General features: G+C 29.0%; 2 protein-coding genes across 2 annotated transcripts; one reads left to right on the forward strand and one right to left on the reverse strand.

Annotated features, from left to right (window-relative positions):
- The first annotated feature begins 1,501 nt into the window (after window positions 1–1,501).
- LOC139426761 (speckle-type POZ protein-like) lies at window positions 1,502–2,937 on the forward strand. The gene has a single exon (XM_071186652.1). The coding sequence runs from the start codon at window positions 1,638–1,640 to the stop codon at window positions 2,796–2,798; it is 1,161 nt and encodes a 386-aa protein (XP_071042753.1). The 5' UTR covers window positions 1,502–1,637; the 3' UTR covers window positions 2,799–2,937.
- Window positions 2,938–12,178: 9,241 nt separating this feature from the next.
- On the reverse strand, window positions 12,179–12,568 carry LOC139426892 (zinc finger protein 821-like). The gene has a single exon (XM_071187023.1). It carries the CDS (start codon window positions 12,566–12,568, stop codon window positions 12,179–12,181), a length of 390 nt encoding a protein of 129 aa, XP_071043124.1.
- Between the last annotated feature and the right edge of the window lie 2,103 nt (window positions 12,569–14,671).

The raw sequence follows: 14,671 nt of genomic DNA on the forward strand, positions 1-14,671 counted from the left end.
TTTAATTCTTTCTTCTATACTCTTTTAACATTACTGCTTAGAAAATTTAACTTCTACAAAAAAAAAACATGCGTTTTACTACTTCTCTACGACAACTTATGGATTTCTTTACCCTCTTATTTAGCTTTGCTTTGAAACAATACTCAGTTTACGACAAGATTTATTTGGAGTATATAATCACGTTTCAGTTGGATTTTATAATTTCAGTGTAATTTTTTTCGCAATAATGTTAGTTTTACGCAATAGTCTTAGTGCTATTTTTTAACTCAATATAAATAGCAATTTATAAAACTTTAGTTTCTGCAAAAATTATATTCTTAAAGGCTTTTAACGTATTTTTTTGATAAGACATGCTACTAAATTAAAATATAATGAAAATTGTTCTGCATTATTAAGAAAAAGTGTAAGGTAATGAATAAAGTCCAATGTGACAAACAATTCAAAACGATATAACGTAAAAAGCTGAAGAAATGAGTAGAGCAAAAAAATGGCAGAGCAAGGTTTAAGAAACAAATAAAATTTCAGGTAATTCTCAAGTTGTTACCAAAAAAAATTTTTTCTTTTAATCTTGATTCTCAATTTTATGAAACTTTTCGAACCTTATTATTCAAGTAATATATATATTTTACTTTTATAACAGTCTTTGAAAAGTAGACCAGATTTTAAGTTTACGACAGCCAATGTTGGTAAACCTTGTTATTTTGAACCCAATCTAGAAGACAAGGGCACTCCTAAATCAAATTTTGGGGAAGATTTGCCTTCGTTGTGGACTTTTAAGATGGAACTAACTCGCATTTGCGTCACATGGAGAAGAAAACAACGAAAAAAGCCACTGTTAGGAGACACTACGCCTACGGTTGTCTCACATTTGCACTGCATGGAGATTAAAACAATCCTTCTCGCAGTTGTCATTTAAATCGAAACGATAAACATATCTTATATTTCTGAATTTCAATTCAAAGTACATGCTTACTTGACCGGTTTCAAATTGCTTCGCCAGAAAAATAATGCATTTTCAAGCAGTATGAAGTTTTATTATATTACAATTTATTCCTCCCTTGATTCTTTTCAGTAAAAATATTTTATAGCTATTAGCCTGTTATTGTATATTGTACAAACATTTGAAAAATAGTTCAGTTAATTGTATCGTATATTTATATCTTCCTTATCATATTGTTGATTAAATATTGATTGAACAACATGTTGATTGAATATTAACATGTATTTGAACAGCTATTACAGTAAATGTTTTTTGTTAACATAAAAATCCTTTTGGTCCTTACAAGGCATAATTTAAGTGTCACCCTTATACACCTGCAACATATTTTCTGACTTACAATTTTGTTAAATTGCTCAATCTATATTGCATTTTCAAACCGAATGATACACACATCTCATGTTTCTGATTTTCAAACAAAATACGTGTAATATAATTTATGAAAACGATACCAAAATTTATCTCTTGTGTCAGAATAGATAGTGTTATCAGTTATAACTAAACGACATTAATCTTTTAATTCGACTCTAGGCGGTGGCTGAGAAGTAGATGATTCCTGTGGAGATAAAAAGAAACACTGATTGAAAGCTTAGAAACAGTAAATCGAAGCATTTCAATTGAATAATTTAAATTTCTTAAGATGGAATTAAATCATGATGAAGTGAAGTCCTGTATTATCACTACGAAGAATGGTGCGTTTTCTTTTCAGTGGAAAATCTATAACTTTTATAGTTTACGACCAAATATTTCTATTTCAAGTCCGGAATTTTATTATAAAGACAATAGTTACCCTTGGTTCTTGAAACTTAAAACTTTGCACATATTTCATCCCACGTGTTCTGCAGAATTAAAGCTACACAGCAATTCTAATGATTATTTTGACTTCAAATTTACAATCACTGTGGCTCATAACGGAGATAGAAAGTATGAAAATATAAGTACTTGGTTTTCTTTTTCGCAATTGAGGCCTGCCTATTTGCTAAGAGCCTTAGAACTACAGAAATTAGACTCGACTGATGTCCTTGACATAACTTGTACTATTGATGTAACTGGACTAGAAGGTGAGAATCATTCAAAGATAGTGACAATCCTTCATCCTAACCTCAAAAGTTCAGAATCCCAAAGCGATCAACAAAGCTTTTCAAATCAGAACCATAATGATTCTGGAAAATCAGTACGGAAGGAACAAGAGGACAACTCACTTTTGAACACAGTGATAATTGCAGACTCAGACGATAGTCCTGATTTTGAAACAATGAGGCAAGTTTTGATCGATTTTAAAAGGATGCTTACCCAAACCATGAATACTGATGTTGCGATTCAAGTCGAAGATACCACAATCAAAGCTCATAAGGCGGTATTAAGTTCAAGATCGCCAGTATTTTGTAAAATGTTCGAACATTTAGCATTAGAAACCACAAAAGGTGAGATTGAAGTGACGGATATCCAAGCTTCTATTATGAAAAAACTCATCAACTACTTGTACTGTGGGGAAAAGGATAGCCTCCAATACGAAGAAGCATGTGAGCTTTACTACGCAGCTGACAAGTATGAGATTTTGGGTCTTAGAGAAGCTTGTATGAAAGATCTCTTATCTTTACTTGATGTGAGCAACGCCTGTCCAATGCTCAGTCTGGCATACCGCCATAGTGATGAAGCTTTTAAAGAGCAAATAATGAACTTTATTTCTAAGAATTTTAAATCTATTGCCAATACAGAGTCGTGGATTGAATTAACAGATAAAGATACAAAACTAGCTGCTCTTTTAATGCGCTATTGTGCTGATGCTTTGACAAAGTAGGTCTGTTTTTGGCTTAATTTTCTTCTCATATTGATATATCATTTTAGAAAACTTCAAGCATGTATATCAACATTATTTAGATTAAGATCGATTTGATCAAATTGTAACCGAGTGAAGTAAAAGATATGAGAATGTTAAATATTGTTATATTATTATTTGGGATACTTTTTGTTTTAGACTTAAATTAAAAAGGCTTAAGACAATATGGTGATAAGTTATAATTTTTCAGAAAGCAAACTTTTTCGTATTTCAAATTACTATATGTAGATAGGTACATTAGAATTTTTGCAAGTTTTGCTAGATAAAAAATAAATAAACACCCAAAATTTTCTGAGTGCTTCTTTATAAGTTGGGAAGTTTTTCTAACAAAATTCTCCACTTAGCAATTTAAAAATGTGGCTCCTATGCTCTTTATGAAAGAAACAACTGCTATTTCAAATGTAAATTGAAATTCTATCATGTTTTATCAGAACTAGGACATGGCGATATAAGAAATTTTATATCGTGATGCATAGTCAGTTTTGCATCGCGATATAGCGATGTATCGCGATATAGTATTTTGAAATTAATTTACTTGTAAGGGACAGAAAGTCGGATTTCTATCAAAACTTCATACTCAGATTGATTTAAATCAATTTATGAATTTGATGTATATGTTTTGCTTAAGAAAGATATTAATGTTATATTTTCTAAAAATGATCGCGCAAATAACGAAAGATTTCTTAGTTTAAAAATAAATAATAAAAAAATAAATAAAATTGAAATTTATCAATATATTTACCTAACAATATAGAAAGAAAATTTAAAAAATAAGTTCGTTAAAAATTATTTGTATGCTTAAAACAAAGTGCTAAATAAATTAAACAAAAAAAAAAAACACACTTTTAAAACAACACTATTTTTTATCATTATTATTTCACATAAATAATAAAGTTAAATTGAATAATTACCGAATTCTGAACGAAAAAACAAAGTAAGGTTTAATTTCTTAAAAATAAAAACAAAAGAATTATGATATTCGATAATATATTCAACTGACAATATTGAAAGAAAATTAAAAAACACGATTATACTCTTTAATAAAACGAAGTGCTAAATGATTTTAAAAAAAGAAGTCGCAATCGCAAACATTACTAATTTTTTTGAATAAACAAAGTTGATTGACTTATGTCCAAATCCAAAAGAGGAAAAATAAGTTTTGTTATAATTTTATTTATAAAAATGAAAACAACTAAAGATTTATAAATTTAAAATCAGTAATAAAAACCCATTAAATTATTATTTTATCCAAAAAACTTTTAATAAATTAAAATAAAGTAAAAAATAGCCTAACAAATTTAATTACTTTTTAATTTAATTCTTTATGGGCACCTTAAATTAGATTTCCGTTTGTAATAAATTCAATAATGTAAAATAATACTTAAACATATAATATCAAAATTAATTTTCACATTTAGAAATAAAAAAGAGAGTTTTGTTTCAAAAAAAAAATTTTACCTAAATAATTAAGAAACACTTCTTTATATATTCTTTTCATTAATAGAATACGTTCAGAACAAGGTAACGACGGCGATCAGTCCCACTGAAAATAATCTACAAGAAACGATATCAAGTCGCGACAAAGTAGAATAAAAGAATAAGAGGTGCGGAAACGAACATGTGAGATCACGATATATGTTCTCAAAACTGATTCTAATTCTACCGCTCATCAATCAAGGCCGTTTCAATATAACGATACCTACATCGTACTCCCCAGCACGAGTTGGCATCGGAACGTAAGAGATCTTTGCGTGTCTTGTACCGCTATATCGTATATCACTATATCGTATATCGTTCGTCTTCTATACTCGACGGCTTAAATCAGATTTCTGATGCATCGCCTGGAACGAAAGTCACTGTATCGGCCAGCCGATACAGGCGTTAAATCGATATGTCGCGATATATCGATTTATAGCCTAGTCCTAATCAGAACTGTGTAATAAATACATTATAAGTTTTTAATTTACTTAATTATGAAATATCATTGATTGTTTATTTTAAATGTTGCAATTCAGGGTGTTTTAATATTCTGAGGCAAAGTAATTTTTCCCTTGTTTTGACTTTTGTGTCTTTGTTTCCAGATAAATACTTAACGATTTTCGGGAATTTCCGCTGGAATGTAAATAAAGGTCCTGACAATGAAAACAAATTTTGATTACAATACTTACTTCCATTGTTATATCACAACCACTACTAATTATTTTATTGTGTTCTTTGCTGCCGAAACTTCTGTTTTTGTATATTAACTTTTTATATTTAAAATGAAACAAAATCTATAATTTCTTAGTAACATTTGGACTGTGATGGAACACCAGTGTTCCATATATATAACGCTTGTTCTACAGCTCTAATACATGTTAGAAAAAAACATATTTGCCATTTTTAAAATTTTATGAAACATTCTAATGGTTTCTCAAAAAAACTGTGTGGAATTATATTTATACTAAAATATAAAATCCCAGATCAGTAGCAAGAAAAAAAACTTTTTCATACATATTCAAAACATTTATCAATAATTTATTAAATTAAGGAAGTTTCCATAATTGAAAAATGCTTCTCTTAAATATAAATAAGTACAAATTTTAAAAATTGTTTTTAAGATTTTAGCCTTAACACAGGAAAAGACAAATGTGTTTTATGCTGCGCTTTATAAGCAATTATTTTTGATATTCTAAATATAATATATTTTACTTATTTTGATCTAAATTAATTCAAAATAATGAGAAAAAAAATTGAAAAATATTTTTACTAAATATTTTAAATCAAGGGATTTTAAAAGTAATTTTTTATATAAATAGCTAAAGCATTCTTTTTACTAATATAATTTGATTCCTTGACTATGGCGGAAAATAATATTTATCTACAGACATGTGGCCGATTTTTTGTTTTAAAGCTTATGGACAAAACAAAAATCTCAATTCGTAATTTTTATTTTTGCCTAAATTCAACAGATAAAAAATACATGTAATTTAGTCTCAAATTATCACGAGTTGTCTGGATTAAAAAGCAATATTTTTTTAATAAAAACAAACATCATTAAATAGGCAGGCAATACTGCAAAATCATTCAAATTTTAAAGGCATTGTAGCCTGATATAATAACAATAAGAAAGAAAAAAAACGCTGCATGGAAAGTGATAAAGAGCATTGATTACCAAATTATAAAACAATAAGCAGAAGAAATAAAACTGTGTATATCGAAAATTGAAAGCATTATCTTAGTTTATTTCATGGTCGCTGTTATCTGCTTCTTTATATGCTGTCAGTAAGTGTCGTCTTCTGCGAGCATAAATTTTATTCTTTCAGTTCAATAACATTATTTTGCTTTTTAAAGAAGATATTAAGTTCGAAAATATTTTTTATAACAGGTAAATATTTGAAAAGTTATTTCAAAAATGCATTGATTGGTTTTAAAAAAACTTTACAGTTATTCATGGATATTGATGATTTTCATCTATGTTTAAAACATATCAGCAAATTGTCAAAATTTTAAAGAATGAAATTAGAAACCCGTTTTCTGCCATGAGAAAGGTCAAAACGACAATAATTAGGAGAACGTTTGAAATTGTTTTAAAATTTTAGTTCGGGCTTAATACAGGAATCTAAAGTTCGAACCTTCTGTCGAGGTGAGCATGAAACACCATCTTGAGTTTACTAAATAACAGAAGAGGTGCAAAGGGAGGAACTTTATTCTTTAGGTAAGTAAAGTATTGTTTTCTTTGTAAATTTTCACGCTGAATTGAATGACACCAAAAAACTTATGACATTATGACCAAAAGTTTAAAAGTTAAAGGAAACTGAGTAAGGAAGTATAAAAAGTACAATTTTAGATTTATACCTACCTAGCCAGTAATACTTATCGGGGCAAGTGCGTCATTTATTCTCGTATAATTTTTATTCTTAACCAAATGAAATAAAGACTAAGTTGAATAGAACAAAACTTTCGAAGTTCTTGAGTATAAAAAGTACAATTCTGTGCTTAATCCAATTTGCGCGTTCGGCGTAGGTATACGAGGGTGATTTTTTAAAGTAAGAACCGATTGCACATCATGTGGTAGATGTCAGTTCAAGATCTGCATTTCTTGTCAAGTCTCTCACTGAGTCACCATTTCGTTACAAGTCTCTGCCGGTGTTGGCTGTATTGTTCTTAGCACCACTTTTTGTTTTCAAAACTTATGGAATTTCTTGGCAGGAAGCGCGTGGAAAATAATTGCATGTTGAAAGAAACTGTAACTAACCGGTTTAACGATAAGATGCCAGAGCTTTTTGATGATGTGATCTTAAGCCTAGTTCCACGACTGTACAAATGTGTCAATGTTAAAGGTGACTATGTTAAGGAGTGAATAAATGTTCATATTTTAATTTGTGATACAATTTACGTTCATATATAAAATCTCACTTACTACTATACAAAACGGTTCTTACTTAAAAAATGACCATCGCATATGAATTAGCAAAATATTGAATCTAGTGTATTGTCTTGCATTGAAACCAAATAAATAGAACTTATTGGCAAGAAGATATAATGGTTTCTGCATTTGAATTATAGTTTTCGACCTATATCTTTTTAGGCATAAAACCCTTATAACTTCGGAACTATCAAATCTGTCAACTTAATTTTGATTTTATTAAATTTTTCCTGAGACATTACATTTCAAACAATGCCCTTTTTGTATCTTTTTTATCGATTTATGTATTTTTGTAAGATAACCTTGTATGTTAGACTTGTTTCCGAAGCCGTTTGTTTAACGCAGCATATACTCTTTTGGATTTTGTGCTATTAAACCCTACCTTCAATCAATGTGCAAGTATAGGTACAAATGTATAGGTACAAATACTACAGTTGAACTTTTTAAGCAAGAAATCTTTATAAGTCTTTCTAACTTAGCAAATTATTCTATCGATTTCCTTTAATTCATTTGATTTTGAGGGAAAATTACTTACGAAGTAATATCATACTTGTCTCGATAAGAGTAACTGTCCTAAGAGATTCAAAAAAATTGAATCTCTTAGAACTTTGATCTCTAAGTCCTATCGATTTGTATTTATAGGGACAATTGATTCAGCATAAATAGCGAATTTGAAACTATACTTCACTTGTCTAGATAGTAATGTTTAGTTTTTCCTTGGGTTATTGTGGGGCCGGAATGTGAAGTACGACGTTCTGGTACATTTTTATATTGCAGAATGTGGTTCTGGAACTTTAAACATTTTTTTTTCTAATGCCCATCTGTGTTAACATCCTGCAATTAAGGCATATACAGGGCGATTTTTGTTGGCCTCTCTTTCAGGGACACCATATCAGGTGGGCCAACGTCGCTCTCACAGTGAGGACAGATAGTACAGAGAAGGAAAGAACATCCATGCCTTGCCCTGGATTCGAACCCAGAACCTTTCAGATGCAAGGACAGTTCCCTGCCCCCTACACAGGCCTGTTTGGCGGGAACTTTAAACATACTATACTATTCAAATATTTATTATACCAGACAAACCACTTATGCCAAAATAATTTCAAAAAGTAACTACAGTCCGGTCGTGGAGCTGGTAATAGGAGTAGTCTGAGTTTTAGCGGAATTTTCCTACTCTTAACATGGCAATCTTAAGACTCACGCTGCTTAATTTCCTTATTTGAAAAATAGGTAAATAATTTTTGAGCTGAATATTCTGACGAGTGTATTACGAATAGTGGGAATTTTCTAAAAGTACGTAATAAAGTATTATTTTTTTCAGACAGTGAAAGAAATTTAAAGTTACTTAAAATGCAGCCTACTTACCTAGAGGTCATGTGATTCGATCTCCCGCCGGGATGCACTCACGGAAATGCTCACGTTTTCGGCACCGCTTGGCGTGGTCGAGAATAAGCGCTCTGAAAACCGCAAAATTGAGAATATGGTAACCCAACCGATTTATGCGTCACATCTTGCTACAGCGTGCAACCCTATTACGTTGATTGAGTAGGAAAATGATGGTTCTATTCTAGTTAAAAATTTCTTTCTTATTCACTTCTATTTTCACACCGCTCTTGTATTTTTTATAAGCAGTTTTCGTTTTGAATGAAAAATTCATCCTTAATTTTATGTTTATGTCTCAGAATTTTATTTAAAAATAGATTCTTGTAAATATTTTATTTTTCAACTTCTTTTTTTTATTATTATTGTTCCTGAAAGATTAAAATCTTTTTTTTTTTTTTTAATCTACTTGCTAAGACAGTTTACCATTCTTTACTATGCTATATATATAAAGGCTTGTGTACTCACTATATACTAAGGCATATGGCATTCAGTTTCCAATTCAAATGTAAGAAAATTTTATATAAGGTATTTCTATTGCTGTACATTGCAAAAATTGCTTTTATCGCTAAATTTAGCATTTCAGATGCGTAATTAGGAAAAAAAATTAATTTTTCATTCCAAATGCATAATAAAAATTCTTCACAATGAAATACATATTGTTACGCTAATAATGAACTATAATAGATTTGAGAAATGAGTTAAAGAAGAACTTTATACAGTTAAAAAAAAAATTGCCTGACTTGTTTGCTTTATCAGATGTAGGAGATTTTATTAAATCGTTTTTCCTCAAATTAAACATTTAATCAGAAAAAGGTGATAATTTTCAATTGGAAATATATATAAGAAATTTTTCACAAAGGAATCGATACTTTTATGCAAATAATAAATTAAGATAGATCTGAAAAAATAGACCTGAGAAAGCAATTCATTTAAAGTGCTTTACTTTAATCTTATCATTTTATTCATTTGTTAGCAGTTTCAAAAGTTATAAAAGTTTTAAAAAAAATATTTATTTCATTATCATACGCAACTCTTTACTTTAACCTTATTATTTTATTCATTTTCAATAAGATGAAGATTTTAATGACACTACTGCAATATTTTGAAAGTTTCAAAAATTATAAAAATTCAGAAAAGAAAGTTTTATTTAATTTTAATCCGATCAAATTTACTTTAACATTATTTTATTTAAATGCAATTTCAAAAGTGATGAAGTACAAGAACCAAGTTTTATTTTATAATCATACGACTAAAAAAATAGTGCCATTTCTTATAACATTACTAAATAAGATATTATATAATAGAATAAGAAAAAAAATGAATGGTAGATTCAAAATAAATAATAAGAACTACTTCACAGAAAAATCGATAATTTTACACAAATAATAATTAATTAGGGAATATCTTAGGAAATGGATCTACAAAAGCAAATTATACATTTAAAATAATTTATCCTTAGAAGGCAACAGTGAACTATTTTGTTAATATGAAATATATTTCAGATGTTTTTGTATATTGTTTTAAAAACTTAAATAAACATGTATAATAAAATTAGTTACAGTTTCTTGACATAAGAGTTTCTCTGTTTCTTCAGTTTGATTAGACCAATCTGAACTTTATATATAAAAGTAAAATATAATTTATATTTTAGGGCTCTAAGAGAACTTTTCCTTTTATTTGTTCTTTAGCATTTATGCTATTTTTAACCTAATTGATTTGTTTTATCCACCGTGATTGCTTGCATCTTAAAAAATATCTATAGTTTATTTATCGAGAAAATTACATTGTCAACTTTCATCATAATTAACAACACTTAAACTCGAAAAAAAGTTGTTCGCAAGTATAACACTAGTTTCCATTGCACGAATTTCAATTATAAATTTGGAGTTTAATTTTAAAAAAAAACTAGAACTTTAAACGCGATAAAATGATTTTATTAAAATTTAAATCAAATCAGAAAAAATAATATTTCATTTATCAATTTAATTATTATTATTTTTTTTTACTAATAAATTAAAAATAAAAAACACTTCTGAGAAAACTCCAAACAAGTCAATACAATCAATGTATCAGAATACGCACATCAGGTCAATGCTCTTCACAGTCATAAAATTTTAAAATTAAATTCCAACTTAGAAGTTCAGATTAAAACTAAATTTGAAAGATTTAATTAAAATTATAACTAAATATTGCAAAGAGAATTTTGTGTTTTAATATTTGAGTTACATGATCTTATGAAAACACAAAAACAATGAAAAAAAATTGTAATAAAATAGAGAAAACAATTCTATTCCTTGTTTAGAAACGCTACACAAAATCAATTTGGCGACAGAGCAGGTTTGACTTAAAAGTTTCCGCCAAGCATGCCAAGCGGTGCCGAAATCGTGAGCATTTCCGTGAGTGCCGGATCGAATTTTGTGCGGTGACATTTATTTCGCACTGTCATTTGAAGCATATAGCTATTAAACACTTAACTTTTATTTATTTAAATTTTTTATTGCAAATTTATTCTGTTCTACATTTGAAAAAATACTTTTATTAAAAAAAATCATGAAACATTTTCAAGTCAAAAATTTTTTTGTACCTATACTATTTATAATGTGTTTTTACTTAGCAGTTATGACTATTAATTTTTTTAACTTTAAAAAATTCAAACAATTTAATAGAAATTAATTTAATAGTAACTTTTTCTAGTAAAATGCAATAATGATAACCTATTGTGGCTTCAAGTTATCATGTTCTTAAGGAATCCAGTTTCAATTTATTCCGTAAAGTATTTTTATAAATACACTAGCTGTACCCTGCGTGCGTTGCAAAGCTTTCAGTTTGAATTTAAATTTTGTATTTAAGTGTGTAAATGAGATTTGTGATTATGATTTGAATAGAGAATTTTATTTAATGGTGAAAAAACCAGTGATAGTCTCAACAGTTAATTCTCTAGGATATCGTTAGTGCATTTTCAGACAGACATGTATGGTGATGCACACCGACCATGAAACATATTTTGGATGATGATCTGAAATAATTCTGGATCAATGGCGTCATGAATATTTCTGCTGATATGAGTTGACCAATTTGTCCTGGTGTGAGTTTTTCAATAAGCCAAATCATGTGGCAATTCTTTTTTTCTGCCGTTCAATAGAATGCATCAAACACCGTGTCTCTCTAAAAACATGACTTTTCGCAATAAAACCAAGTTTAGAGCTTAATATTTGTTTTAACTCACGTGTGATAATGTATCATGAAGATCCGATGATGTTTGCCTAAGTTACTAAAGCTCTTTAATTTTAGCTCAAGCAGGATTGCATGTGAATGTAATAAATAACTCTAGCTGTCCATATGCGCACCGATACTTGTAGCAGCACCGAATGAAGTCATTTGGAAACACGAATGTACTGAAATACGTATATTCGCCAAGAAAAGTTTCTATTTATTTGTTTGACCCGATAACAACGTTGATAATGGCTCGGTTGGCGACGTTAAATCTGGTAGCTACACTTTGTCTCCAGAACAGCAAATTCCAACTGTTTCATTCTTAAATTTGAGAGCACTACAAAACATACATAATTGATCCATTTTTCCGATGATGACGCTTGGGTGAAAGACTATAGTTGGTTGTCGGATCATAGTGAAATGCACTGAGATTCAAATCAGAGTATTGGCAGCGTCTGAATAGCGAAGTACGTCCTTGATTGATTTTTATTCTCGCATCCCGTTGCTCTGATGTTTCCGACGAACGGGCTTGATAAGTGCGTAGTTGATTTGCTAACAGTCTTCTTTCCTGTTTATCAGACGTTTCTAAGGAACGGGCTAAAGCATTGTGTTCTCGATTAGTTTCAAGTCTTTCTTCCCGTTGCTCCGATTTTTCTGAAACACAGTTAGTTCTCTTCTTGCGTGCTAGAAATGTTGATCGACTAAGAGCGATTCGTTTAGGCGGCATATTTTTGCAAATATTCTCTTTCAAACAAAAAGAAATGTAGAAGTTGACAGTAGTCGCAAATTTGCTAATTCGAAAATTCACGTATTTATTTTAAATAATAAAAAAGCAATAAAAATGAAATAAATTAAATAAGAAATATAATAATGATAAAATTTAAAACAAAAATCTATTTTTGGTAAAAATATACTTGTGGGTGCCCCTTGACGAAATTGGTAACTTATGTTTATCACCATTCCTGTTTGCGCGGAACACCGCGGTAACAGGAATGGCTGCCAAAACATAATGATATTTTAATAATACATTGGAAAATTTCAGCAAGACATCGGCCAAAACTTTATAAAATTGCAATGAACCCAATGTAAGCAAAATTAATAAACCCAATAAAATGCATTTTGAATCGAAATAAAAATTAATGGAGNGGTACACAGAAAATTTCATTTAAATCAGTCCAGCCGTTTAGGAGGAGTTCAGTGACATACACACGAACAGTCGAAATATATATATAAAGATATTTTTATAAATACATAATAATTATAAAAAACTATTTCCTTTGTTTTCACACTCACAATGTTTCAAATTTTAATTACTAACAGCATTTCAATACTTCATACATACAAATACTTTAAATTACCTCTATTTTCCTCAGATTTGATATACTTTAAGAATAAGACGATCTTTTACAAATTTTCCGTAACTTTCGTAAAAGTGCATTTATTATTTTTATGCACTGTTTATACACTAATATTAATAGGTAGTAAATTAGATATCTTTAAAAACTTAAAATTTTTAATTATTTTTGATTAAAAAATCGTTTTCTTTAGTTTTTCTTCAAGCATTTTTGTTTTGTCCTCAGCATTAAAAATTGTAAAAGGAAAAAAAAACTATCATCACATTATCCACTGAAATACCATTTGTAAGATTATTGTTTCCAAGTGATTCTAAAAAGCAAAGAAACAAATCGTTTATTTTACTTATTTATTTATTTTTGTGTGATCAATCATTTGCATTATAAGTTATTTAAAATTTGTTATTCTTTCTCCTTCTCATTAAGCAAAATAGACAATTTCGATTAAACTTTTCTTGAAACATAAAGAATATTTCTTAGTAAATAAAACTAAGCAGCATTTGAATTATTTAAGATCGATTCTTAGATTCCTTTTTTTTTTTATTGTTAATGATCTATGAAAATATATTTGCTTCATTTAAAAAAAACAAAATTCTAAAAAATTCGTAGTTGCAACAGAGAACTTCCTTGGTAAAATATAGTTACCCACTAAAAGATTTTCCAATCGAATTTTCGCTCAAATCCACGAATTTTTTATATGCAGAGATTATTTCTTCAAAAAGCATTTTCTCCGAATGCTGTTACCTCACCTCCAGCCAAGGTCGGAGAAATATGAGAACTTGATTGAAAAATATATATTTTTCTAAAAAAATTCACCAATCTTTGGTTCTCCTTTCTTTTTGAAAGGTGATCAGAGGTTGACGCATTTGGAGGGACAGTTTTCCTCAGGAGCCGTTTCCACTGAATACAAAATGTTTGCCTATGCGAATTTGGAGATGTATATGAGATCCTAATTAGTCAACAATAGTTGCACGTGTGAAATTCGCCAATCAGGAACTCAAAACTATTTATCAGCTATGATACGTTTATAATACGTACGTTTTTATATTATCTAGTGTGAATAACCCTTTAAAATCCTAAGTTGTTGGCTCTTTATCAACAAAGCAAGTTATAAGCAAATATATCAATACTGTATATTTATGAGAATAAACTTATTTTACTTTGATTTTCGTGCCTGATCCAAAGGATATTAAGGTGCTGATCATAAATATCTATGTTTGATTAGTTTGATCTTTTCAATTTTTTTTTTTATTTTAATCCTGTTTTTTTATTTTACTCCTGATTAAATTCTTAGTCTTCGACATTCTACTTTGAATCGACGCCAAGCTGTGGTTGATAGGTGGATGATTCCTGTGAAGATAAAAAGAAACAGAGAATCGAATCATTTCATCTTAATTATTTAAATTTTTTAAGATGGAATTAAATCATGATGAAGTGAAGTCCTGCTTTATCATTTCGAAGAATGGTGCTTTTTCTTT

This window comes from Parasteatoda tepidariorum, chromosome 10, assembly GCF_043381705.1.
Source record: "Parasteatoda tepidariorum isolate YZ-2023 chromosome 10, CAS_Ptep_4.0, whole genome shotgun sequence".
NCBI classification, from domain to species: Eukaryota; Metazoa; Arthropoda; class Arachnida; order Araneae; family Theridiidae; genus Parasteatoda; species Parasteatoda tepidariorum.

Bases quoted from the DNA above. Each gene is read 5' to 3' on its own strand.
- LOC139426892 (XM_071187023.1), bottom strand. From the start codon at position 12,568: ATGCCGCCTAAACGAATCGCTCTTAGTCGATCAACATTTCTAGCACGC.
- LOC139426761 (XM_071186652.1), top strand. From the start codon at position 1,638: ATGGAATTAAATCATGATGAAGTGAAGTCCTGTATTATCACTACGAAG.